We start from the raw sequence: 24,709 nt of genomic DNA, 5'->3' as shown, positions 1-24,709 counted from the left end.
GTTGTTGTTGTTGTCGTTACGTCTTGTGAGACTGAGCCCGGTGATTGGTCGGCTGCCGCTGGTAACGCGGGTGGGAGGTGCCAAAGGCACCGAGCACGTGGTGTGTGTGTGTGCCTACATGGTAGTGTCGCGGTTAGCGCGCTGCGCTATGAACCTAGCGACCCGGGTTCGATTCCCGCTCACGGCCAACACCAGTGACGATTATCTGAACCGGTCCTGGGCCTCCCCTAGGTCGACTCAGCCTTAAATGAGTACCTGGTGTGGTGTGTAAACATCGCCACTGGGGAGACAAAGGCGGTGGGGCGTGGTTGCTGGCCACCCACCCCCTCGTATACCGTTCCGGCCTTCATAGGTGCTCGCTAACAGCACTTGCCCCTACAGTCTGTTAAGGCTATACGGGGGATCTTTATCTTTATCCCCCCCCCGTGTCGTCTATCCAAGGCCGTAATTATAATATATATTGGAGGGGGGCACATCCCCCCCAATATATATTATAATTCAAATATGCTCAAAATGTCCCCCCCAATATATTGCTATAAAATAGATTTCTGTTGATACGATTGTGGTTATGGTTGTACGTTATTAATCCCTAATCTCTGCCATTACATACAATGAAACAAGAAAAGGTGAAAAAACAGAGGAATGTAATACAATACACTATTAGACATTATTGTAACAAAAATAAATAAAAAGTCAATCCCATGTGTTAATGAAATTTTTTTTTTTAGGCACGAAATTCGTTTTCAAATTTAGATTTTTTATTTTCTGGGGGGGGGGGTGGCCCAGACACCCTGGAAGATTTGGGTCCCCCCCCCAATGTTGACTCCATGGCTACGGCCTTGCGTCGATCCACTGCTGGATGAAACCCAAACACCCTCACACCTCTTCTTGGTTCTTTCGGTAAAGTCACGTAGAAGGGAAATAATAAAATTTAAAAAAACATAATAAAATAATTCTCACGACGTTCCGGCCGCAACGCAAGCAGCCGTTGTGGCCGAAACGTCGTGAAAATTATTTTATTATGTTGTATTTTTATTATTGTATTATTTCCCTTCTACGTGACTTTACCGAAAGAACCAAGAAGATGAATCTCTGCAGTCACCCTCACACCTCCTCCTCCCCCACCCAAGCCGTGGCGGGCTCACTGCGGTTGTTTTGATTTGTTTGGCCATAATTCACCGCGATTGTGAGTCCGGGTTGGTGAAGGAGTGTGGCTCGGGATCGATTCGGATGTCATAAGGGCCGTCCATAAATGACGTCACGCACCTAGGGGGGGGGGGGGGTCAGACATTTGTGACAAGGGGGGGGGGGGTTGAGAAATGTGCCGTCACATCAAAATGCGCAACTTTAAATATAGACAACACGTTCTACTTAATTAAATAGACTTATTAATAAATGTTTTCTCCTACAACATCAGAGTGCAGCGCCACATTAAATACGCACTACAATGACAATAGTTTAAAGCGATTTGAAGCATGTTTTATTTGGGGGGGGGGGGGCAAAGCTTTGTGACGTCATATTTGAGGGGGGGGGTCTGACTTTTTGTGACGCCATGTGACGAAGGGGAGGGGGGGGGTCAAAAATCGTCCAAAATCGCGTGACGTCATTTATGGACGGCCCCTTGGCCGTGAGTGGGAATCGAACTCTAGTGGTCGGGTTCGTGACGCAGCTACGCAAACGCACGCACTACGGAAACACACAGACACGGGCAGCCACGGAAATAGACACAAAGGGGGGGGGGGTGGTAGAGACAGACGCGATAACGTGAGCCACAAGTATCAGACAGTGCGACATAAAAGTGGTGACGGAGAGCAACAGCTGACAGGTCTTTTACAACGTCAAACGCGTGTGTGTGCGTGTGTGTGTGTGCGTGTGTGTGCGCGTGCGTGTGTGTGTGCGCGTGTGCGTGCGTGTGTGTGTGCATGTGTGTGTGCGTGACCCGGGAGTGGGTCTTCCCGAGGTCGACTCAGCCTCAAACGAGCACTCTACCTGGCGCTGTGTGTAAACCATCGCCACGAGGGAGACAAAGGCGGCCGGGCCGGGCGCTGGCCACCCACCCACCCCCTACGCGTGCCTTGCCGGCCTTCATAGGTGCTCGCTAACAGCACTTGCCCCTAGAGGGGCCGTCCATAAATGACGTCACGCGATTTTGGACGATTTCTTACCCCCCCCCCCCCACTCGTCACATGGCGTCACAAAAAGTCAGACCCCCCTCAAATATGACGTCACAAAGCTCTGCCCCCCCCAAAAAAAATATAAAACACGCTTCAAATCGCTTTAAACTATTGTCATTGTATTGTGTATTTAATGTGCCGCTGCACTCTGATGTTGTAGGAGAAAACATTAAAAAGTCTATTCAATTAAGTAGAACGTGTTGTCTATATTTTTTTTAAGTTGCTCATTTTGATGTGACGTCACATTTCTCCCCCCCCCCCTCTCCTCGTCACACATCGTCACAAATGTCTGACCCCCCCCCCCCCCCTAGGTTCGTGACGTCATTTATGGACGGCCCCCTAGACTCTGTTAAGGCTATACGGGGGGGTTCGGGGGGGGGTCTTTGTCTTTGTGCTCGGAGGTGACACGGGACATCCCTAATATTTAACAGGTCCCTGCGGGGTGGGCTGGTAGGAACGAACAAATACGATACGAAGGGAGAGTTTGAGGCCTAGTTCTAGGCTTTAGGCCTAGCTGTAGGCTTTAGGCCGCTGTGAGTTAATTTTTAATTTAAATGTTTTAATTAAAAACTATCTCAGGGAATTATAAGGGAATGTTACACTTGTTTAGCCAGGAAAGCCTCACTGAGTCTAAAGGTTTTTGTAGGGTCCTGCCAAGTGTTTGCAGTAGGGGGCGATGTTGCTACACCTAATCGGACATCGGACGGACGATATAATCTATTGTAGGCTGGTTCACTTCGTTCCTACCAGTATAACCAGAGGAGTATCCCACACACGGGCAGCCTCTCGCGAGGGAGAGGTGTTGATGAGGGGGGCAGCCGATACCAGCGCGTGCCTGTCGGTGGCTGGACAGCCCCGAGAATGTCTAAGCGATATATCGATAATACTGGTAGGAACCTCCTGGTTACACCAGCCCACAGGGGATTATTGTGTCCGTCCGTCGTGCGGGGAAGGGCTGGGTGGGGAGGGGAGGGTGGGGAGGGGCTGGGTGGGGAGGGTGGGGCTGGGTGGGGAGGGGCTGGGTGGGGAGGGGCTGGGTGGGAGGGGTGGGGCTGGGTGGGGAGGGTGGGGAGGTGCTGGGTGGGGAGGGTGGGGAGGGGCTGGGTGGGGGGTGGGAGGGGTGGGGCTGGGTGGGGAGGGGATGGTCACCCCGTGGTGCCCTTATAAAACTCAACGTTTAACCTACTCACACCGGCTTGTGCCCGCCCTCACAGTCGGCCATATTTGCGTAATACACCACGCCGCCGTTGACCCTGGCCATTGATCGAGCAACCCAACGTTCCTACCAGCTCCCTCCGCAGGAATGTGTTAATCGTGTCGCTACGAGACACCCCGAAAAAATCGTGGTTAGGGGTTTTTCTCCCTTCAGCAAAGGGGACGCGATTCTGTTTGTGCTAAAAACGGAATGTTTAAATACACATGAGCCAAGCAGTTGGTTTAGTACTTGAGTCGGGATCCAATAGTTGGGTGGATATAAGATTGCAATGCTTTAATTAAATTCGCGTGATTTTCACGCCATTAATCCTGCACGTTGCGCCGTTATTGGCAATCGAGTTTAGACCGAGACTTGGCTTAGCAGTGGCTGACTCAGGGCCTCCCTGACGTGGTCATGATGAGTGCTCTGATAAACAGAGACTCAGCCACTTATCGGTGGGCTTTTATTTATTTATTATCGATAGTGGGGTGAGCTGGGAGCAGGACAAACCTGCAGGGACCAGGTGCTGACCGGATCCCACGAGGCTAATACTGGGCTCGGTGAAATCTCCAGTTCGATCCGGGAGCCAGGAGGGTTGATGGTGGTGGGGGTTCCGCGGTAGGCATAAGATTAAAGTAGAAATCCTTGGAAGCGCTCCCCTTCCTTGTTTACATCACGGATTTGTGTTCATATTTTCCTCTATCAAATATACAGTTGACATCGCATCTACGGAATTTGACATTTATCGTGTTTTGGCCGTACCTATTATTGTATGTGTGCCTTTGTTAACCAAGTGCCCCTTGATGGAGAGACTTCTTGACTCAATGGGCTCTCACCTGAGTGTTATTTTTAAAAAAATCTGCCTTTCACAGTACAATGTAATTAACTTTTGTTTAGTGTCTAAATACGACTGGGACGAAACGGTGGCAGTGATTCACGCGCTCCACTTTCAACCAGGTGAGCCGATTTCAATTCCCAGCCACAGCTAATATCAGCGGTCCTGCAATGAGAAACAATCCCTGCGACTGACATATGCCTTCATGCACCCGTGGATTGGCAAAAAAAGCCATACGTAATTACACAGTAATATATATTACTTACAGTGTATAATACGTTAACTTTTTAGCGTTTTTTGCTCGAATAAATTTTGATTACAAAAGAGAATGGAAAATCCATTGCCTGGATAACAAACTGTAACCCTTCCTTTAATTTTAATTCCAAACAAAGGAGAGGACACGTTTAAATCACTTTATTGTCTAAGTGCAGGAAAGACATTTAACTCTAAGAGGATGCTGAGAAGGAATACATTTTACTTTAGTTAGTAAAGTTACGATTCCTATTTGGAAATGCAAACCCAGAGAATTTGGCAGCTGTATATATGTATGTTGAACTACCTTTGCACCGTACGTAGAAATTCAACATACATGAAGCAATTGGCAGGGTAAATCAGCACTATAAAACAGGATCTTCTGTATCACCAGAACAAAGATAAAACTGGACTTAATCAGAAAAAAATAATTAGAACATTTTAACCGATCTCTGAACAAACCAAATTACGCCATCGAATGCACGTTGTGATTTTGTAACTTCCGCAGATTTCTCTCATCGCCAACGGTGACTCACTCAATGCAAGTAAGGCACGTGTGGGGCGCATGGGTTCGACTCCCCAGCCTGCCCCAGAGCATAAAATCCACCAAACCAGCCACTCGCAAATCAGACGACCATCGCCACCATCCTCACAGCTGACACCAACACCACCAGCACTACTACCACCAGCAAAATCTACATCCCACTACCATCACCACCAACACCAACACCCAGAGCCTCCACTGCAGATTCTTTGCAGGAGACACGTTTTGTCCGTGTAGGTACACAGCGGGGTTGCGTGTCTGCGGTGAAGTTCTGTTTAACGGCTCTCCGGGGGATCTGTGCCATTGCTTGGGTGGAGGTGATCGTATTTGCTGGGTGAGGCGCGTGCCACGTGGTACAAGGCGCGTGCCACGTGGTGCAGGGCGCGTGCCACGTGGAGCAAGGCGCGTGCCCGGCCAGGAATGGTGCGTGACCCGGGTCTGCTCCTTACGCCACCTCCACCACCATCGCCACAGCACCGGGACGCGCTGACGGAGTTCCCACCACCCATCCGACTGCACCTGCTGCACCTGCTGCTGCTCCTGCCCTGAGCTGGGCAAGTGAGTCTCACGACATTTTCTTGGTTCTTTCGGTAAAGTCACGTAGAAGGGAAGTAATAAAATAATAAAAATAAAACATAATAAAATAATAATATAATAAAATAATATAATAATATCATTTAATTATTCTCGCTACTTAAATCGAAAAATCTCACGACATTCATAATGATGACTCGGTATGTCGCGTATTTTTTTCAACATAGACTAAAACAAATGTTACCAAGTAAGGCCCACTGAGCCACCTGGCCACAAATGATAGCTCAACGAAGTGGCTTATCACGTGGAAATGTGTAGCAGCCAAATACTCTGAACGCATGTTTCTAAATGTGGAGGGGAAAAACCAGAGGATCCACACGACCACGGAGAGAGAGACATGCAACTTCCAAATATACAGCAGGCGTCAAGGTCGGGATCGAACCCACGACCTCCTGAAATACCAGGCGAGGTAGTTAACATCTCGCCACCGTGGCACCGTGTATATCAGAATCTTTATCAGAATCTGAATATGTATTTAATACTGGAGGAATCCGATGAGCTATGAAGCTCTTTTTCACAAATGTCCAGTGTATATAATGGAGAGGCTCAGCGAGTCTCATCAAGGCTTTTTTCAGGAGGGTCCTGCTACACGGCATGGTTGGCCCAGTTTTGTATTTTTCTCCGTGTGTGGGAGGAATCCGGAGTTTCAAGAGGTAGACCACCACACATATGGGCGGGATCAGAACCGGCCCTAGACCTTTGGGGGCCCTAAGCAAAATTTGGTTGGAGGCCCCTTTGATGTATGATTTTTTTCACCCACTAGCTAGCAGTGACTCTAGGGGGGCCCTCTGCTGGCCACGGGGCCCTTTGCAATTGCAAGGGTCGCTTAGTGGCTGGGCCGGCTCTGGGCGGGATGACACAGGTCCGCACAGATTGATTCAGCCCATTGGGTTTGGGAGGTTTACAAATGTATGAGATCCACCAATCTTTGCTTCCAAAGTGCCGATTACAAGTCTTGATGCTAAACCCACACGATACGTATAGGCTATTGTAACCTACTTTCTTTACTTTATCAGGTGAGCAAGTTCCAACCATATCATTGCCCTGAAGGTGGGTGCCTCACACGTGCATCATCTCAGCATGAGCCACCAACCTAACTGGCTCTGAATCATTATTACAATGAATAATGATGCCCTGTTGGTACTCACGGCATCCTCATCGAGTCTCAAAATGTTTTCAGGGGTGTCCTGCATTGGAATATTTTCACAGTTTCATAATAGTAATGTGTTTGGGAGGAAACTGGAGTCAGTCACCTTAGAAGATTTACCAGCATACAAGGGGAGCGATGCACACATCTCCTAACAGATAGATTCAATAATCCATTTCTGTACTTCCATCTCTTGACCAACTCGCAACCCATGCCTACAACAGATGCTATTCCCAGGTGGTCTCCCATCTAAGCACGAACCTGGCTCAACTCTGCTTAGCTTCCGAGATCTCAGGCACATTCAAATGCTATCTGTCCATAGGCGATTAGTGCTCAATTAGCATCAAATTAGATGCAGACCCCAAAACAGATGGCACCTGCCCATCTCCTCCTCCTGCCATCCCCGGCCAAATCCTTCTCGCCCGCTGCCCCCCCCACCTCCTCTTTGCTGTGCTAATGAGGACCCGGCCGCGGTGCGCAGGAGGTGGTTTGATGTGCTGACCTTTAACGTGCGGTGAGGAGGTCCGGAGCAGAGGAGGAACCACACGGATCCTGAGTGGGAGCCGCGGAGAAGGAGGAGACGGTGCTGGTGGTGGTGGTGCTGCTGGTGCTGGTGGCCGAGGGTTCTCGGAGAAAGACGATCCCCGGCTCTTGTCCCCACGTGGACCGAGAGTTCACACTTGTCGTGGACCGGAGTGGGTGCAAGAGGTCGTGAGGACATCACCGCTGGGCGAGGTGAGGACATCGTGGCTACGTGCGCACTGCGGCCGTGTTAGTAACGAAGTCGTGATATGTGCCGTGCAAGTTGTTCGTGTTCGTTAAGCAATCTCCATTCAATTTTTCGAAACTATTCACGTTATTAAAGATATGTATAAAACACACTATTACATGGATAGTATGCACTGGTGGAATATAGGTGAAGAGGCTTTACGCACTTCAGAGGTGACGCCGGTGGGGCAAAAGGGGGCAATTCCTCCTCGCTCATAATTGTTAAGATGGTCCTTGTGTGATTAATAATGTTTTTGTTTGTTTGAAATGTTAAATTATAGGTAAATAATTTTGACTTCTTGCTGTTCATTTCATTTTAGGTAAAGTTTCTAAGTCATGGGAAGTCCTCATTTGCCTCCTCTGAATGTCTTTCTGGGTGCGCCACTGACACACAGCAGTATTTTTTAAAATAATAATTATTATTATTAAGTCTTCTACATTTAAGTCGATACGTATAAATAAACACAGAACAAGGTTAGTATCCATTGTGAAATGCCCAACATGGGCGGCGAACCGAGTTAATACCCCGGTAAATTATTCATTAGAATCTTTATTTAGACTGGAAAAATCCGATGAGCGATAAAGTTCACAGATGTTCCAGTAGGGGCGGATCAGCAGGTTGCAACAATAAACAATAAAACAACTTAGAAAAAAGACTAACGATGGGAGTGCAAAATCCAGAAAAATAAAGCACATCACGAAAAATAAATAACTAAGTATCAAATAAAGCATATGAGTACAAATTGCACAAGTACAGAAATTCGTGATGATGTTTTGTTAACACTAAATGCAAGCTTTTTGGGCAACACAGAAAAACAACAAAACAGTCCCAGACCACACCAAGACAACAACACACAGTCCCTGAGTTAAATTTCACATTAAAATCGAGCTATCGATACACGGGTGGTAAGGATAAAAAAAATTAACAAATCACATTTATAAACGTGATTGTATCCAGCACCAATATTCTTCCACAGCAATGGGACAAGGTCTTCTGTCCATCCTCCCTACTACCTCCAAGCTTCATCCCTCCGTATCGCTCCATCGCTTCATCACTCCGTCCATCCCGTGTCGTGTGATCATTTATACATCACACGTGGCGCATTGATGTAAGGTCAGTGCCACGCCACTCTGCCGGGGGTCCCATACTTAGCGCCTTTTGTTTACCCAGCAAAACCCCATAAACAAGCTGTCGGCCTAATTCGGGGTCAAGAGCTATTAACATTCACATACAACAACAATGACAACAACAATGGCAAGAACAACAGCTGAACTTTCGATTTAAAGCTTTCGTGACTGCAGGGATTCATCTTCTTGGTTCTTTCGGTAAAGTCACGTAGAAGGGAAGTAATAAAATAAAATTAAATCTATTATTTTATTGTTTTATTTTTATTATTTTATTACTTCCCTTCTACGTGACTTTACCGAAAGAACCAAGAAGATGAACAGCTGAACTGTCATCGTGCTCCACGCCGTGGACGAGTGTGGTGGTGCACGCCTGCGACCCGGCCATTAGGAGATGGGGTTAGTGGATCATCAAGAGATCACGATGTGCGTGAGACACCCACTTTGCAAGCTTTTGTTTCTTTCAAATATTTCACGAAACAATATTTGTATGTAAAAAAGAAATGTGTTCATTTTTGTAAATAAAGGATCCTTTTTATAGAAAAGTGTACATTCACTTTAAGATTCGTGTAGTTTGACAGTTTTCTTATTTCTTTCGTACGGCATTGTTTTAGAGTAAAGCGCCGTAAGAAATATATTTATTGTTGAGTGAAAAAGTCCTGGTAGCCTACGGCCCGTGGGTCGGATACAGCGCACAGCCTCGTTTCTCACGGCCACGTGAGGCTGCCCCTTATAAAACAACGGCCCATAAACTAACGAAATTTGCCCGTCACTTACAAGAATATTAGCCGCGCTAATCAGGTAGCAGAGGTGGGTATCTTCGTCCTGGGAAGAACTCTGCGTTTCTAATTTTGGTCAGTGCGCGCATTATACGCCGCTTGCTTGTTGGGTAGCGGCGAGGTTCGTGTTAATGTACCTCGTGAAATGTCATTTAGAAGTCCTACTCACCCTCCAGTAAGTAAAAAGCTCCCCGCACATATCAGCAACTTAAATAACGACGAAGTGCAACCGCGAGTCTCAAGACGCGTATAGCAACGAAGAGCTGCGCTCGGGTTATGGTGGTTTTGGGCGGTGGTATTTGAAAGTCTCATAAATGTTTGCACACCCCTGCCTTCACCCATCCAGGTGGTGGCACCTGTTTGCTGGTGGCATCTATCTGCTGGAGGCACCAATCTGCTGGATCGACATCGGTTAGCCTTGAGCGATTGGATCCGCTGATCGTCCAATCCACTCAAATTAAGGAGGGAGGGGTGGGCCTCATCATCATCATCATGCCTGGCACCGAGGGGGGCTCTGCGGGGGTCCCGGCGGGACGGCCTCGTTTTCGCGACGGGGTGAGGGTTCGCACAGCCATGGCGAGCAAATGTATGCGGGGGCTGACGGTGGCGGCCTTGAGGAGGTTCCTCGCCCGGAACGCCTTCGTCATTTTCACCCTGCTGGGAGTCGTCTTGGGTACGTACGTACGCGCGTACGTGTGATTGTGTCCGTGGGATTGTGTCCGTGTGATTGTGTACGTGTGATTGTGTCCGTGTGATTGTGTCCGTGTGATTGTGTCCGTGGGATTGTGTCCGTGGTGGAGCGGTAGTGTAGTAGTTTGCGCGCTGTGCTACGAACCCGGCAACACTAGTTCTATTCCCGCTCACGGAAAACACCAGTGACAATTATTTGAACCGGTCCTGGACCTCCCCTAGGTCGACTCAGCCTCAAATTATTGCCTAGTGCGATGTGTAAACATCGCCGCTGGAGAGACAAAGGTGGCCGGACGTGGTGTTGGCCACTCACCCCCTTGTGGGTCGTGCCGGCCTTCATATGTGCTCCGTAATAGCACTTGTCCCAACAGGCTGTTAAGGCTATACGGGGGATTTTTTTTGCGTGTAAGTATGAGCCAGAGTGAAGTGGTTCGCAGGTTGTGTGCTACAATCTCGGCGACCTGGCTTTGATTCCTGACCACAAGTGACATCTAAGCTCTTATCGCACAACGTTTGAGTTGACCCGCAATAAAATGAGGACTAAAATGTGTGGATTCCAGCAGCAATTGCGTTGACAAAACGAAAATTATGATGAGACTCCATACGTGAATTTGAGTATGAACCAAACAACAGAGGAGACATTAATCTTGAGTTGAGATTGAAACTGAGATGGGATTATGGGGGGGAGCGGTGGCACAGTGGTTAGCGCATGGTGCAATGAACCCGGTTACCCAGGCTAACGTGGGCAACGAGTGATATTCAAACCGGTCCTGAATTCTACTTCGCACTGTCCAGCATGGTGAAGTATGGTCAAGCAACCCCCATGACCGACGCGGAATGGGGTGGCTTTCATCCAGCAGTGGATTGACAAACGGGCTTTGAATTTTCGTCGGGTTATAGGCAGTGCCGGATTTTCCTCGTAGCAAAAGTAGCAAATGCTACGGGCCCCGCACTTTCAAGGACCCCGCGCTAAATGCTTTCAAGCTATCAATTCCGGTTCAGTGATTCTGCACTTGCTCTATTACTATAGTACTATACTGCCTTCGACTTTTATGAACGACTGGGTGTTTAAGGTTAGCGATTTGTCGTATTATCTGGCTGTATAGCAAATGAAAAAGACGATTACTTTACTATGCAAGTAAAAGATGTGTGTATTTTAATACTTATGTGTTTTTAGGGCCCCTTTATAACATATGCTACAGGCCCCGCACGAGCTTAATCCGGCACTGTTTATAGGTTAGATACAGGACTATCCAAACAACAGAGGAAATGTGAATTCAGAGTTCAGATTTAAACTCAATTAACTTTGCGGTGCTGGCAGTCAATGGGAGAGGGACACCCGCCATGGGTGCACCACAGGAAAAGGGGGGACCACCCACCCCAATAAGCACGCACGGGTGACATTTGAATGGCGCCAGGCATCGCGGAGAGACCCATGAATTATAAATGCGGTGACTCCACGGGGCACGGTGACACGCACGACTACGCTGACACGCACGGAGAGATGCCGATTCATAGAGCAACGCTGACACACGCAGAGTAACGCTGGCACACGGTGATGGGCGCGCACAGTGATACTGGTAACACACATTGACGAGGCACACACGGTGGTACAGACGGAGACACGCACAGCAATGCAGACACGCACACACAGCAACACTGGCACAGAGACACAAACACAAGATCTCCCGTGTAGCTTCTAGCAGGCCGTTGGGTCAACTGATGTGAACGAGGAACTATGAAGGTCGGCACGGCCCACAAAGGCCGCCTTCGTCTCCCCAGTGCTGATGTTTACACACTGCACCAAAGACAAAGATCCCCCATATAGCCTTAACGGACTGTTGGAGCAAGTGCTGTTCGCGAGCACCTATGAAGGCCGGAACCGCACACGAGGGGGTGGGTGGCCAGCACCACGCCCGGCCGCCTTTGTCTCCCTAGTGCTGATGTACCACGTACTCAGACACACACAGTGACACTGGCACACAGTGATGCCGCACACATCTCAGTGCGTGTGCTCTTCTCACCCTCTGAGTAGCACGACGCCCATATTCCAATGCCCATGGGAAAGTGTTATTGTTCGAACTTAAGGCAATTAAGAGTCAGAGGTAGGATTAGGCTTAAAGTATGGATTAGCGTGGCAGCTCGGGTGAAGCTGAAAGCTAAGTTGAGAGTGATACATTATTAAAGACATCACCCAAATGTCACTGCCTCTCCTCGTTACCTCCATGGCTCACAGCTCCATCCCCCGAGTGCGTGCGCGCCCAATCCTGGGCCTCCCATCGACCAATTCAGCCTCAAATGAGTACCTGATGCGCGGTGCGTAACAAACATCGCCACGGGGGGAGACAAAGGCAGCCGGGCATAATTGCTGGCCACCCAACCCGCTTGTGTTGCCGTGCGGGCCTTTATAGGTTGCTACTCGCCAATAGCACTTGCCCCATCCGTCTGTTAAAGGCTACGCTGCTGGGGTGGGGTGAGGTGGAATCTTTGTCTTTGTGCCCGCAGGTATCGTGATGGGCTTCTGCCTGCGCGTGTACCCGCTGTCTCGCCGCGAGGTGCGATACTTCCTCTTCCCGGGAGAACTGCTCATGCGCATGCTGCACATGCTCGTGTTGCCGCTCATCGTCTCCAGCCTCGTCACGGGTGCGAACCCAAGCGCTGGGCACTTTCCAGGGAGACCTCATGGAATGGGGGGGGGCTCAGGCGGTGGGGGGGCGACTGTTGTTTAAAAAAAAGATGTATAATAATACATGTGTATTCTTGGTTCTTTTGGTAAAGTTACGTAGAAGGGAAATAATAAAATAATAATAAACCAATAAAATTCTCACGTTTCCATTGCAACACAAGCAATCATCATCAGGTGTGAAAACCACAGCAAGAAAATTTTAGAAAATTTTAGAAAACCATTTCTTGCTATGGTTTTCACACCTGATGATGACTGCTTGTGTTGCAATCGAAACGTCGTGATAATTTTATTGTTTTATTTTTATTATTTCCCTTCTACGTGACTTTACCGAAAGAACCAAGAATATGAATCCCTGCAGTCACGAAAGCTTTAAATTGAAATATATTACATGTGCTTGTTTTGTTGGTCTAGGGACCGGTTGATCAATGATGATCGATGTTAACAGAGCGGGGCGTGTGAAGGCTGCCATCTTCCACTCCATGTACTGATGATCTGACACCCATCTCCCCCCCCCCCCCAATATCTAAGTGTATACTGGAAGTGGCGTTCCGGGTGCCGGGAATATTTTCCGGCATCCTGGTAGGCTGGAAGTAGGTAGCACGTGACTAGCAGCCACATCCCGTAGATTTTTCTGTTAAGTGGATGTGGTGTCCATGAAAAGGATGTGGTGTGGATGTGGTGTGGATGTGGTGTGCTGGTGTCCATGAAATGGATGTGGTGTGGATGTGGTGTGGATGTGGTGTGGATGTGGTGTGGATGTGGTGTGGATGTGGTGTGGATGTGGTGTGGATGTGGTGTGGATGTGGTGTGGATGTGGTGTGCCGGAGGTCCGTGTCATCTTAAAGTGCGGCACGTGTGCATCGTGACGCCGGCACGCATGGCCGCTTGGCATTTTCAACGTCCACAGTGAAGCAGACGGTGTGTTGTGATCTACGTTTGAACTCGTGGTTAATAACGCACGCAATATTAACCAGGGCCGCCGCCGGGCTCAAACCGAGCAGCTCTTGAAAATCAAAGCATTAGCACAATTTGGTGTGAGCAGTCTTATGGCGAGCAGCAAGTCTGTAACAAAGGAAGGCGCTATGTTTTGCTGGCATAGTCTGCAGAATTTTTGCAGAAGCAACCCAGCAAATATGGAACGTTGGGCTAACGTTGGTCCAACGTTTCCAACCACGTGCCAACATTGATTGGCATGGGGGGGCGCTGCCACGCCTTTTCCCCCAACCGAGTGATCGCACCGAGCAGCAAATGCGCTTCCCCCAACTCAGCCGTGCCTGTGCCAAGCCAGGTGCACTCGGAGGCCACGTGAAGTGTCGAAGGCTCGCTGCTGGCAGGTCACAGGGCAGGCCCAGGATGCCATGAGTTGACTGACTTGATAAGACTGGCGGATGCACCGCCTGTGTCCCCTGCTGTGCCGTGTGAAAGATCCCCCGAATAGCCTGAACAGACTTTTGGAACAGGTGTTGTTAGCAAGCACCTATGAAGGCCGGAATGGTGCACCACGCCCGGCCGCCTTTATCTCCCCACCGCTGATGATTACTCACCAATTGGCATGGCTGGCAACGCACGGTGCGAAAGAAGTTCAACATACATAGTGCACCGGGTACTTCAATTTGAGGCTGAGACGACCTCGGAGACGGCCCAGGACCGGTTCAGACAGTCGTCACCATCGGCAGCCGTGAGCCTGGAATCGAACTCGGGTCGCCGGGTTCGTAGCCCAGCGTGCTAACACACACAAACACCGTCTCGCCCCCCCCCCACCACCACCCCCCATCCATCTCCAAGGGATGTCGACGCTGGATCGCAACGCGTCAAGCCGCATGGGCGTGCGCGCCGCCGTCTACTACATGATCACCACGCTGCTCGCCGTCTTCGTGGGCATCGTGATGGTGATGGCCATCCAGCCCGGCCGAGGGGGTCGCGATGCCCCCAGGGCGCACAACCAGCTGGAGCGACTCCACGCCGCCGACGCGTTCCTCGACCTCATCCGGTGCGGTCGGAGCTCGGCTCTGGGATTTGAGCTCGACGCGAGCTAAACGTGGTTCTGATGATTGCGGTGCCTTCGTTGCCGCTCTTCGACCTTTTTGGCGTTAAATTTCGATTTAAAGCTTTCGTGACTGCAGGGCTTCATCTTCTTGGTTCTTTCGGTAAAGTCACGTAGAATGGAAATAATAAAATAATAAAAATAAAACAACACACCGGGGTGGCGAGATGAGGCCGTGAAGAAATGCTGAAGGCCGATCAGTTTCAAAGACAGTGCGTATGTTTGATCTGAAGCTTTCGTGAGTGCAGGAATTACTCTTTGGTTCTTTCGGTAAAGTCACGTAGAAATAGAATAAAATGATAGAATACACGACGTTCCCATTGCAACACAAGCAAGCGTCATCAGGTGTGTCTCTCTCCGAGCTTGCGTTCTTTTACACCTGATGACGGTTGCTTGTGTTGCAATGGAAACGTCGTGTATTCTATTATTTTCATTTTATTTTTTTTCTACGTGACTTTACCGAAAGAGCCAAAGAGGAATGGGTATGTGATTTATCAGAACATGTTTGTTTGCATGTTTTGCCACACGTACGTGTGGTCAATGCAGGCTCGATGCCTTAGGCAACGATGCCTTGCAAAAGGTATCTTTCTGGTGTTTGAACCTCTTAGCACCAGTTTTATTGCCAAAAAAGGTAAAACCTACTATTAGTTTTTTTCATCATTTTGGATACTGGCAAAACGTTCCCGACCCTGACGCCTGCTGTATATTTGGAGTTTGCATATTCTCCCCGTGGTCACGTGGATTTTTCTCCGGGTCCTCCAGTTTTTTCCTCCACATTTAGGAACATGCCTTTAAAATTTTCACACGATGAGTCACTTCGTTGAGCTATCATTTGTGACCAGGTCGCTTCTGAAAATAAGCTACAGTTTCTAGCTCAGTGGGTCTTACCTCATCAAATAAAATAAAAAGTTTTGTTTTTTCTTCTTGGTTCTTTCGGTAAAGTCACGTAGAAGGGAAATAAAATAATAAAAATAAAACATAATAAAATAATTCTCACGACGTTTCGGCCACAACGCAAGCAGCCGTCCTCAGGTGAAGAACAGGTCTGTCGGAAAGACAGCGTCGTGAGAATTATTTTATTATGTTTTATTTTTATTATTTTATCATTTCCCTTCTACGTGACTTTACTGAAAGAACCAAGAAGATGAATCCCTGCAGTCACGAAAGCTTTAAATAGAAATTTAGTTTCGTTTTGGTTTAGATGGTAACGTGACACAGAGGGCTATTGCCACTGCCCGTCTGATTCGTTCATCTCGGTCACATCGTCACGCTTTGTCTCTCGCCTCTCTGCCCCGCAGGAATATGTTTCCCCCAAACCTGGTGGAGGCATGCTTCAAACAGGTGTGTAGTAACACCTGCCGTCCAGACATACACACACGCACACACGTAATGCGTGCGTATACGCGACATGTATTCGCGCAGGATATGCATTTCAGAAACAACACGCACAGAGCCCCGCCTAGGACACACGGCGAATTGGGGCGACAGCCCCGGGCCCCGCGCTTTGGGGGGCCCCGCCCTTTGATGTCACGCCGTCATTTGTAATAATTTCGGTTTAGTTTGAAGTCGTCAGGGGGGGGGGCGATTTGCCCCGGGCCCTGCTCACCCCTCTGCCTATGTGCGGCCTTGCGTACATATTTCGTTTCGCTTGACATCTGTGTTGATAAACATTTTATCTTTAGCCTCAGTTTGCAGTCTTCTCCATTAGATTCTTCATTTATCACCTCCAGTGCAGTACCACTGCTATATTGCAACAGACTCATACTTGGAGGGACACAGCACATAATTTATACAAGCACAATGCATACATACATAGAATATAAGAAGTACAAATATTATGTACATACGTGCATGCTTCCCAATGCAATGGCTGTAGGTATCATCGGTCAGTTTGGAGGTGAGGTCGCTCATTCTCCTCTGCTGGCCCCATTGTCTGAATTTCACTTCTTGCAGCCGTCTGTGCTGTCGACTCCCTGCCCCGGTTCAAGTCCAGGCTCAAAACCTGTTCCTGTTTGCCTCTGACAGTGGACTGCCGCCACAAAATACCCATGCCCAGTGTGTCTGTACAGCACCCTCCATTCTATTGTGAAATCATTGTGACTGGCCGCATCAGCCCGAGCCCCCGGTGCTCTCCGCAATCATCGAGTCAGATCATTCTCATGATCACCAATGCCTTCTTGGTTCTTTCGGTAAAGTCACGTAGAAGGGAAATAATAAAATAAAATAAATTAAACATAATAAATAATTCTCATTATGTTTTGTTTTTTGCTTTTATTATTTTATTATTTTTCTTCTACGTGGCTTTACCGAAAGAACCAAGAAGATGAATCCCTGCAGTCACGAAAGCTTTAAATCTAAAAATAAAAAATGTTTTTTATTTTTTATTTCCCTTCTACGTGACTTTACCGAAAGAACCAAGAAGATGAATCCCTGCAGTCACGAAAGCTTTAAATAGAAAGATCACCAATGTATGATTTACACTGCTTCCTCCCATGCAGTACACAGACACTCTGCTTCCAATCACCTCCGATTAGCACGGTTGTCCACGCACGCTGCAAAAGAAGTTCCGACGTACATTCACGCGTGCATAATCCCATCACCCCTTCCTTCTCTTCCGACACCGACCCACACCGCAGTACAAGACTCAATATGAGACGGTGAAGATTCCAAGAGGTCACGCCACCACCACCGCAGCCACCGCAGCCACCGCCACTGCCGCAACAGCAACAACCGAGCGCTTGAGCCTGACGGTGGCCGTGATGAACGCCACGGCCGAGCTGCTCCGGGGGAACGCGACCTCTGCGGAGGAGGCGGCCGGCTTCCTGCTCAACGCCACGGCGGCGCTGGCGGCGATGCGGCCCGAGGAGGCCGACCCGGCAGGTTCGGCGGCCCCAGGCGAGGAGGAGGAGCTGGTGCCCGCCGCGGGGTCCAGCAACGGCATGAACGTGCTGGGCCTCGTGGTGTTCTCCATGTGCTTCGGGCTGGTGTTGAGCAGCGTGCGCGAGCGCGGGCAGGTGGTGCGTGACTTCTTCGACAGCCTCAACGAGACCATCATGAAGCTCGTCACCATCATCATGTGGTGAGTGCGGGGTGGAGGGGGGGGTGTTTGTGCCGGGGGGGCACGGGGGGGATGCTCGCTAACAGCACTTGCCCCCAACAGTCTGTTAAGGCTATACGGGGGACCTTTGTCTTTGTTTGGGGGGGGGGGGGGTCTGTATGGACAGCAAGTAGAGGGGACCGAGAGAGAGGTGGAAAGAGAATCAGGAAGAGCGATACGTGGAGAGATGGAGATATACGGATGGGGATATGCACAGAGACAGAAATATAGCCATTGAGACACAGCGAGAGACACAGAGAGAGACACGGAGGGAGATACGCACAAGAGACACAGACCCAAGTAATGGAGACAGCGAGAGACATGGAAACATGTACAGAGACACGCACGCAGAGAGGTCACATAGACACAGAGTCATGCACAGGGACAGACACACGCACAGTAACAGACAAGGAGAAATGCACAGAGACAGACACGGAGAGTCACAAAGACATGGGGAGGCCTTCATCCAACAGATGATTGACAAAGGGACTGTACATAAGTAGTATTACATTTCACGAGCAGTACAAGGATACCTCGGCATGTTCTTGCCACTGCATTTTCCATTGATCTCACATCTCACTTTAATATTCCCAATCTCTGAAGGCGATGGAGGAATCTAACCCTGAACACCACCTTGCCCGGACTTACGAAGAAAAAAATGCCCCGTGTAGCCTTAACAGAATTTTGTAACATGTGCTGTTAGCGAGCACCTATGAAGGCCGACACGGCACACGAGGGGGTGGGTGGCCAGCACCACACCCGGCCGCCTTTGTCTCCCCAGTGGCGATGTTTACACACTGCACCAGGTACTATACTCATTTGAGGCTGAGTCAACCTAGGGGAGGCCCAGGATCATTTCAGTTCAGATAATCGTCACTGGTGTTGGGCCGTGAGCAAGCATTTAACTCGGGGCACCGGGTTGTGTAGCGCGGCGCACCAACCACTACACTACAGCTCCCCCCCCCCCCCCGACGCCCGGACTGACACACGCGTGCGTCTCCAACAGGTACGCACCGGTGGGCATCATGTTCCTCATCACGGGCCGCATCCTGGAGATGGAGGACCTGGGCGCCGTCGGGGGCCAGCTGGGCCTCTACACGGTGACGGTGATCGCCGGCCTCGCCGTGCACTCCCTCGTGGTGCTGCCGCTGCTCTTCTTCCTCTTCACTCGACGCAACCCCTGGACGTACATCGGCGGAGTCCTGCAGGCCCTCGTCACGGCCCTGGGGACCTCGTCCAGGTGAGGGGGCACGGTCTGGGACAGGGTCAGGAAAAAGATCAGGGCGACCGGGGTATGGTCGGGACAAGGACAGGGAAAGATCGGGGTGCGGTGTGTAAACATCGCCACGCGGGAGACAAAGGCGGTCAGTCGTGGTGCTGGCCACCCACCCCACCGTATGCTGTGCCGGCCTTCATAGTACTTGCCCCAACAGTCTGTTAAGGTTATACGGTGGATTTTTGTCTTGTATAACATTGTGCGTTTGATAATCACTGGCCATTTCCGCCCCCTCTCCCCCACCCCAGCTCTGCGACTCTGCCCGTCACCTTCAAGTGCCTGGAAGAGAACCTCGGGGTGGACAAGAGGGTGACTCGCTTCGTGCTGCCCGTCGGGGCCACCATCAACATGGACGGCACGGCGCTGTACGAGGCCGTGGCGGCCATCTTCATAGCACAGGTCAACGACTACGAGCTCAACCTGGGTCAGATCATCACCATCAGGTGCGGCGATAACGACGACGATTAACTATTACTGATGAGTAAATCTATTCCCAACACCTCCGATTAGCACGGTTGGCTACGTATGGTGCGAAAGAAGTTCAACATACATACCTACGACATACATACACCGCTTCCATCATGCCGTCCTCACCTTCCCATCATCATCATCATCACACCACGACTACTACCATAATTGTAATTTTAAAAATGCACCACTATCATTCCATCATCAACATAATCTTACCCTCACCACCACCAATACTAAGATCACCATCACAGCACCATAACCACCACCATGATCATCATGTGATTCTCACTGAGCATCTAACATTGTATGTTGTGGTACAGGTTGCTCAGGGCAGCATTGCGCTCGCCACATCACTCGACCCGCACTAAGTGAGCGATCTTCTGTCTCCTCGTGTGCCGGTTACGTGCGTCGGGGGCCCAGTATCACGGCCACAGCTGCGAGCATCGGTGCGGCTGGAATACCGCAGGCCGGGCTGGTCACCATGATCATCGTCCTCACGTCTGTGGGGCTCCCCACAGAGGACATCACCCTCATCATCGCCGTGGACTGGTTCCTGTGAGTGCCGCTCCCGTCTCCTCACTCTGATCTCTCCATACAATCGGTTCCTTCCACCGAGACCTCCCTCCCCATCTCGTCTTGCCCCTCGGACTCCACATCCTCCTCCTTGTCCCCAACCACCTCCTCGCTATCTCCACCTAAAGAACTCTTCTGCATCTCTGCACCCATTCCACCTCCTCACTCCTTCCACTTAAAGCAGGGCTGGGGGGGGAACTCACTGGCCCCCCAGTCTCTGACTCCTGACCCACATAGCCAGCGGAATCTCATAAAATCTTATTCCTCCCGGCTGCCAGTTGCTTGCATGCATCCCTTGCAACCCCCGAGGTCATTGGGGTCAGCAACCTGCGGCTCTTTAAGGGCTACTTCGTCGTAACCTTATTCACGTGCATTGCGGCTCGTGAAAAATCTATTTTTTTTATTTTTACGGAATAAAAAAAAATGGCTCTTCTTGTTATTTTGGTTGCCGACCCCTGCCCTAGGCCGTGGGTTGATAACCTACGGCACGCAGGCCAGATATGGCCCACAACGCCAATAGCCACATGAGGCCTACAAATTATATCTCTCCATCACCGCAAGCGGCTTAGCTGCACGAATCGGACACTACGACTAGGTCGGAATGCTTTTGGCTTCACGACACCACTCCATGTTTGGGGTTTCATTGCACTCAGTCACTACTGTCACTGCAAAGGCATCTTTAAGCTTGGTTTAACAGGCATGCTATTTTCTTGGTTTATTATTGGATCATGCTCGGGTGTGTGTCAACGTGTGGTCCGCACAAATATATTTTAAAGTGCTGTGCGGCCTTCCATAAGGAAGTTACAAATATCTATGGTGAATCCACACCTAAGCTGTGTATGGATTTCTGAAATGAGTTTGAAGCTATATTTATGAGAAATATGCAGTGAAATCATACTCGGGCTCTCCATCAGCACGCTAGCGATGTCTTGTTGTGCTGCAATGGAGTGGAATAGTGATGTTACGGACTATCGCGATACTATAACGAAGCCTCTGATCATAATGTTAACGATCCTTATTTATTTACTGAAGCTTCAGATTCATTTTTTTTTTCGATTTAAAGCTTTCGTGACTGCAGGGATTCATCTTCATGGTTCTTTCGGTAAAGTCACGTAGAAGGGAAATAATAAAATAATAAAAATGAAACATAATAAAATAATTCTCACGACGTTTCGGCCAAGACTTCAGATTCATGTTAAACAATCCAGCTCAATCTGGCTCTCATCTCGTAAATACATATCTTGGGTGGGTATGTAAAGCTCTGTTCTACGTTTTCAACTTCTTCCACCTCATCTTCTCCCAATCTTCTTGCAACTCGTTGGCGTTTGCTGTCCCACACGCTCACTTGAGTCACCTCTTACTACCCTTTTGCTTACACGTTCAGTGCTATAGTTAAATTGATGTTCGAATTTGAGTGCCTCTCTCTGACAATCATGCCCACTTGCCTTTCTCACACTACATCACCATTACCACAAACACCACTTACCACTGTCATTATTATTTACATCGTAACATCACTCTTCCACCACCATCACCATCATGATCACTGATACTGAAATCACCACCGGCTCCACCACCACGTTAAATAATTATCATCATCACCACCACCACCACTATACAATCATGATCATTATTGCTGCCATCATCACACGACCACCACCACCATGATAACAAATCTATGCATTATTACTCCACCATAATACCATCACCACCATCACAACCATCATCACCATAACCATAAACATCACTGCTACCATAATCACTACGGGCAAAATCGTAATCATTTCATCATCATGGCCACCACCATCACCACTTTAATCGTGATCATCATTGCCACCACGACCACCACGACTATCACCTCCACTATCACCACCGTCGCCACCATCACCACCGCCTCCTGCCCGCGCGCAGGGACCGACTGCGCACCACCACGAACGTGCTGGGCGACTCGCTGGGCGCCGGCATCGTGGAGCACCTGTCCCGGCACGAGCTGGCGCGCCAGGACGCGCTCGAGATGGCGGAGGCCGGCATGGAGGGAGACGTGGGTGGCATCGCCCCCCGCAAGGGTTCCATGTACCAGCCCATCTGTCCCGAGGAGCCTCTCGGCTGCCGGGCACGCGTCCCACACACCGGCAGCACCACCGCAGCCAGCAGCCTGGAGACCAACATGTGAGGCGTGGAGAGGGTCACGTGCTCGGAGGGCCAGCTGTGTTCGCTCGATCCAATAAGATCTGTTAAATCAACACCATGGCAAGACACCTGTGTTAAATCACACAGCCATCACAACTCAGCTCTATCCAATCAGATCGATTATATTTGCCGTTGTAACTTGCTGACCCGCCCATACTGGACATCCGTGAAAAAGAGCTTCATAGCTCATCGGATTCCTCCAGTATCAATATTCTGATTTTGAACACCGTGACAAGTCACCCGTGTTGAATTGCAGCCATGGCAACTCTATTCAATTAGGTACGTCTCCATAATATGAAGGCCTCTGTCACACGATGTGTTTTTGTGAAGGATGTGTATTGTCTGCTTATTTTGTTATATATATTCTCCACAAAAATGTTCGTGATTATTTTGTGTAATCTATTCAACCAGATCCACTGCAAGTACTGGTGTCTATTAAATCGCTTCCGTTAAATCGGACCTATTACAATTTAAACACATCTGTGACAAACTGTCTTGGCAATCGTGCACAAGCACACGTGGCAAAAAGCAACTATTCCGTCAATGACATCCCTCAACAGGGAAAAATATAAATTTACGTGAGTGAAGTTTAGGGGAATGGCCCTTCATAGCATCTCTCTGCTAGGAATCTCTTTGCTCTTCTTAGGTTTTTTCGGTAAAGTCACGTAGAAAGTAAAATAAAATAAAAACAAAAATCACGACGTTTCGGAGGCAACACAAGTCTCCGTCATCAGGTGGGACCGTCACAGCCAGATTAGCTGTATCAAGTGAGGCAATGATTCAAGATGTAATCCCTTAAAAGCGAGTTGAGGGGGGAGGGAGAGGGAGGGGGGAGCTCATCAGACTATGGTAGCCAATGAAAGGAACGTATCGGGAGGGAGGGGGGGCGAGGCCAAAAGGGTGGGCGATGGACGTGGAAGCGCTTGTGCGCAAGCGGCCAATTACTGCACACGCCAACACAATGGAGCGATTTTAATTTTAGAACTTTCGTGACTGCAGGAATTATTATTTGGTTCTTTCGGTTAAGTCACGTCTAAAGATAAAATAATAAATTAAATTAAATAATAGAATACGACGTTTCGATTGCAACACAAGCAATCATCATCAGGTATAATGAAATAGCGACATAATATCTAACCAGAAAACTATAGACAGACATATTAGCAGACAGATATCACAAGATACATACATAGCGAGAGCAACACAGGTGACAGAGAGGGGTGATCGTCTCTGTGGGGTGGCCTTAAATAGACAGAGGGGGGGCGGAGGCAGAGAGAGGGAGGGGGGTTAGAAAAAATTAGCATATCAATGAGTGGTCCAAAAGAAAACGTGGTGCTGCGAGTACGATGGCACAGCAAGCAAGCCTGAAAATCAGGAGAAAGACACACTAAAATTAAATAACCTAGTAAAATATCGAAATGTAATGTAATACAACATCCCTCAACAATGGGCAGAGAGGAGGAGGGGAGGTCTAATACACATGATAGACAAAAGAACGAAAATGATGATGGGTACAAACTTAGGGGGAGCTCATCAGACTATGGTAGCCAATGAATGGAACGTATCGGGAGGGAGGGGGGGGCGAGGGGGGGCGAGGCCAAAAGGGTGGGGGACGGCCTCGCCCCCCCTCGCCCCCCCCTCCCTCCCGATACGTTCCATTCATTGGCTACCATAGTCTGATGAGCTCCCCCTAAGTTTGTACCCATCATCATTTTCGTTCTTTTGTCTATCATGTGTATTAGACCTCCCCTCCTCCTCTCTGCCCATTGTGTTGGCGGGTGCAGTGGCTGGTCGCTTGCGCACAATCGCTCCATTGTGTTGGCGTGTGCAGTAATTGGCCGCTTGCGCACAAGCGCTTCCACGTCCATCGCCCACCCTTTTGGCCTCGCCCCCCCTCCCTCCCGATACGTTCCTTTCATTGGCTACCATAGTCTGATGAGCTCCCCCCTCCCTCTCCCTCCCCCCTCAACTCGCTTTTAAGGGATTACATCTTGAATCATTGCCTCACTTGATACAGCTAATCTGGCTGTGACGGTTCCACCTGATGACGGAGACTTGTGTTGCCTCCGAAACGTCGTGATTTTTGTTTTTATTTTATTTTACTTTCTACGTGACTTTACCGAAAAAACCTAAGAAGATGATTCCTTGCAGTCACGAAAGCTTCAAATCTAGAATCTCTTTGCTATGCAGAAGGACCGTTGCCCAAAATGTCACCTAATATATCGTTTCCTCTCCAATGCCATGTTAATGATGAACGTGTTGAGTTTGT

At 49.2% G+C, this 24,709-nt stretch overlaps 1 protein-coding gene across 3 annotated transcripts; it reads left to right on the top strand.

Moving 5' to 3' along the window:
* Positions 1-5,073: 5,073 nt before the first annotated feature.
* Positions 5,074-23,283, top strand: LOC144726692 (excitatory amino acid transporter 1-like). Of its 3 annotated transcripts, XM_078605493.1 has the most exons (12): positions 5,074-5,558; positions 6,611-6,644; positions 7,264-7,476; positions 9,760-10,086; positions 12,609-12,746; positions 14,575-14,779; positions 16,132-16,174; positions 17,470-17,912; positions 18,937-19,170; positions 19,455-19,649; positions 20,098-20,232; positions 22,162-23,283. In XM_078605493.1, exons 4-12 carry the CDS (start codon positions 9,906-9,908, stop codon positions 22,421-22,423), a joined length of 1,836 nt encoding a protein of 611 aa, XP_078461619.1. In that variant the 5' UTR covers positions 5,074-5,558; positions 6,611-6,644; positions 7,264-7,476; positions 9,760-9,905; the 3' UTR covers positions 22,424-23,283. The 3 variants fall into 3 exon arrangements, with proteins under 3 accessions (XP_078461619.1, XP_078461621.1, XP_078461622.1); XM_078605495.1 differs by lacking the exon at positions 6,611-6,644; XM_078605496.1 differs by lacking the exons at positions 5,074-5,558; positions 6,611-6,644; positions 7,264-7,476 and having other exon boundaries at positions 9,174-10,086.
* Positions 23,284-24,709: the final 1,426 nt, after the last annotated feature.

The sequence above is a fragment of the Lampetra planeri genome, chromosome 24 (genome assembly GCF_965212315.1).
Source record: "Lampetra planeri chromosome 24, kcLamPlan1.2.h2, whole genome shotgun sequence".
NCBI classification, from domain to species: Eukaryota; Metazoa; Chordata; class Hyperoartia; order Petromyzontiformes; family Petromyzontidae; genus Lampetra; species Lampetra planeri.
Note: the sequence above shows the minus strand (reverse complement) of the source record. Positions and strands in the feature narration are given on the sequence as shown.

Excerpts from the sequence above, each read along its gene's own strand:
- LOC144726692 (XM_078605495.1), top strand. The coding sequence starts at position 9,906 with ATGCCTGGCACCGAGGGGGGCTCTGCGGGGGTCCCGGCGGGACGGCCT. Across the intron at positions 14,780-16,131 it reads GCGTTCCTCGACCTCATCCG|GAATATGTTTCCCCCAAACC; the intron begins GTGCGGTCGGAG and ends TCTGCCCCGCAG. Across the intron at positions 17,913-18,936 it reads CTCGTCACCATCATCATGTG|GTACGCACCGGTGGGCATCA; the intron begins GTGAGTGCGGGG and ends CGTCTCCAACAG.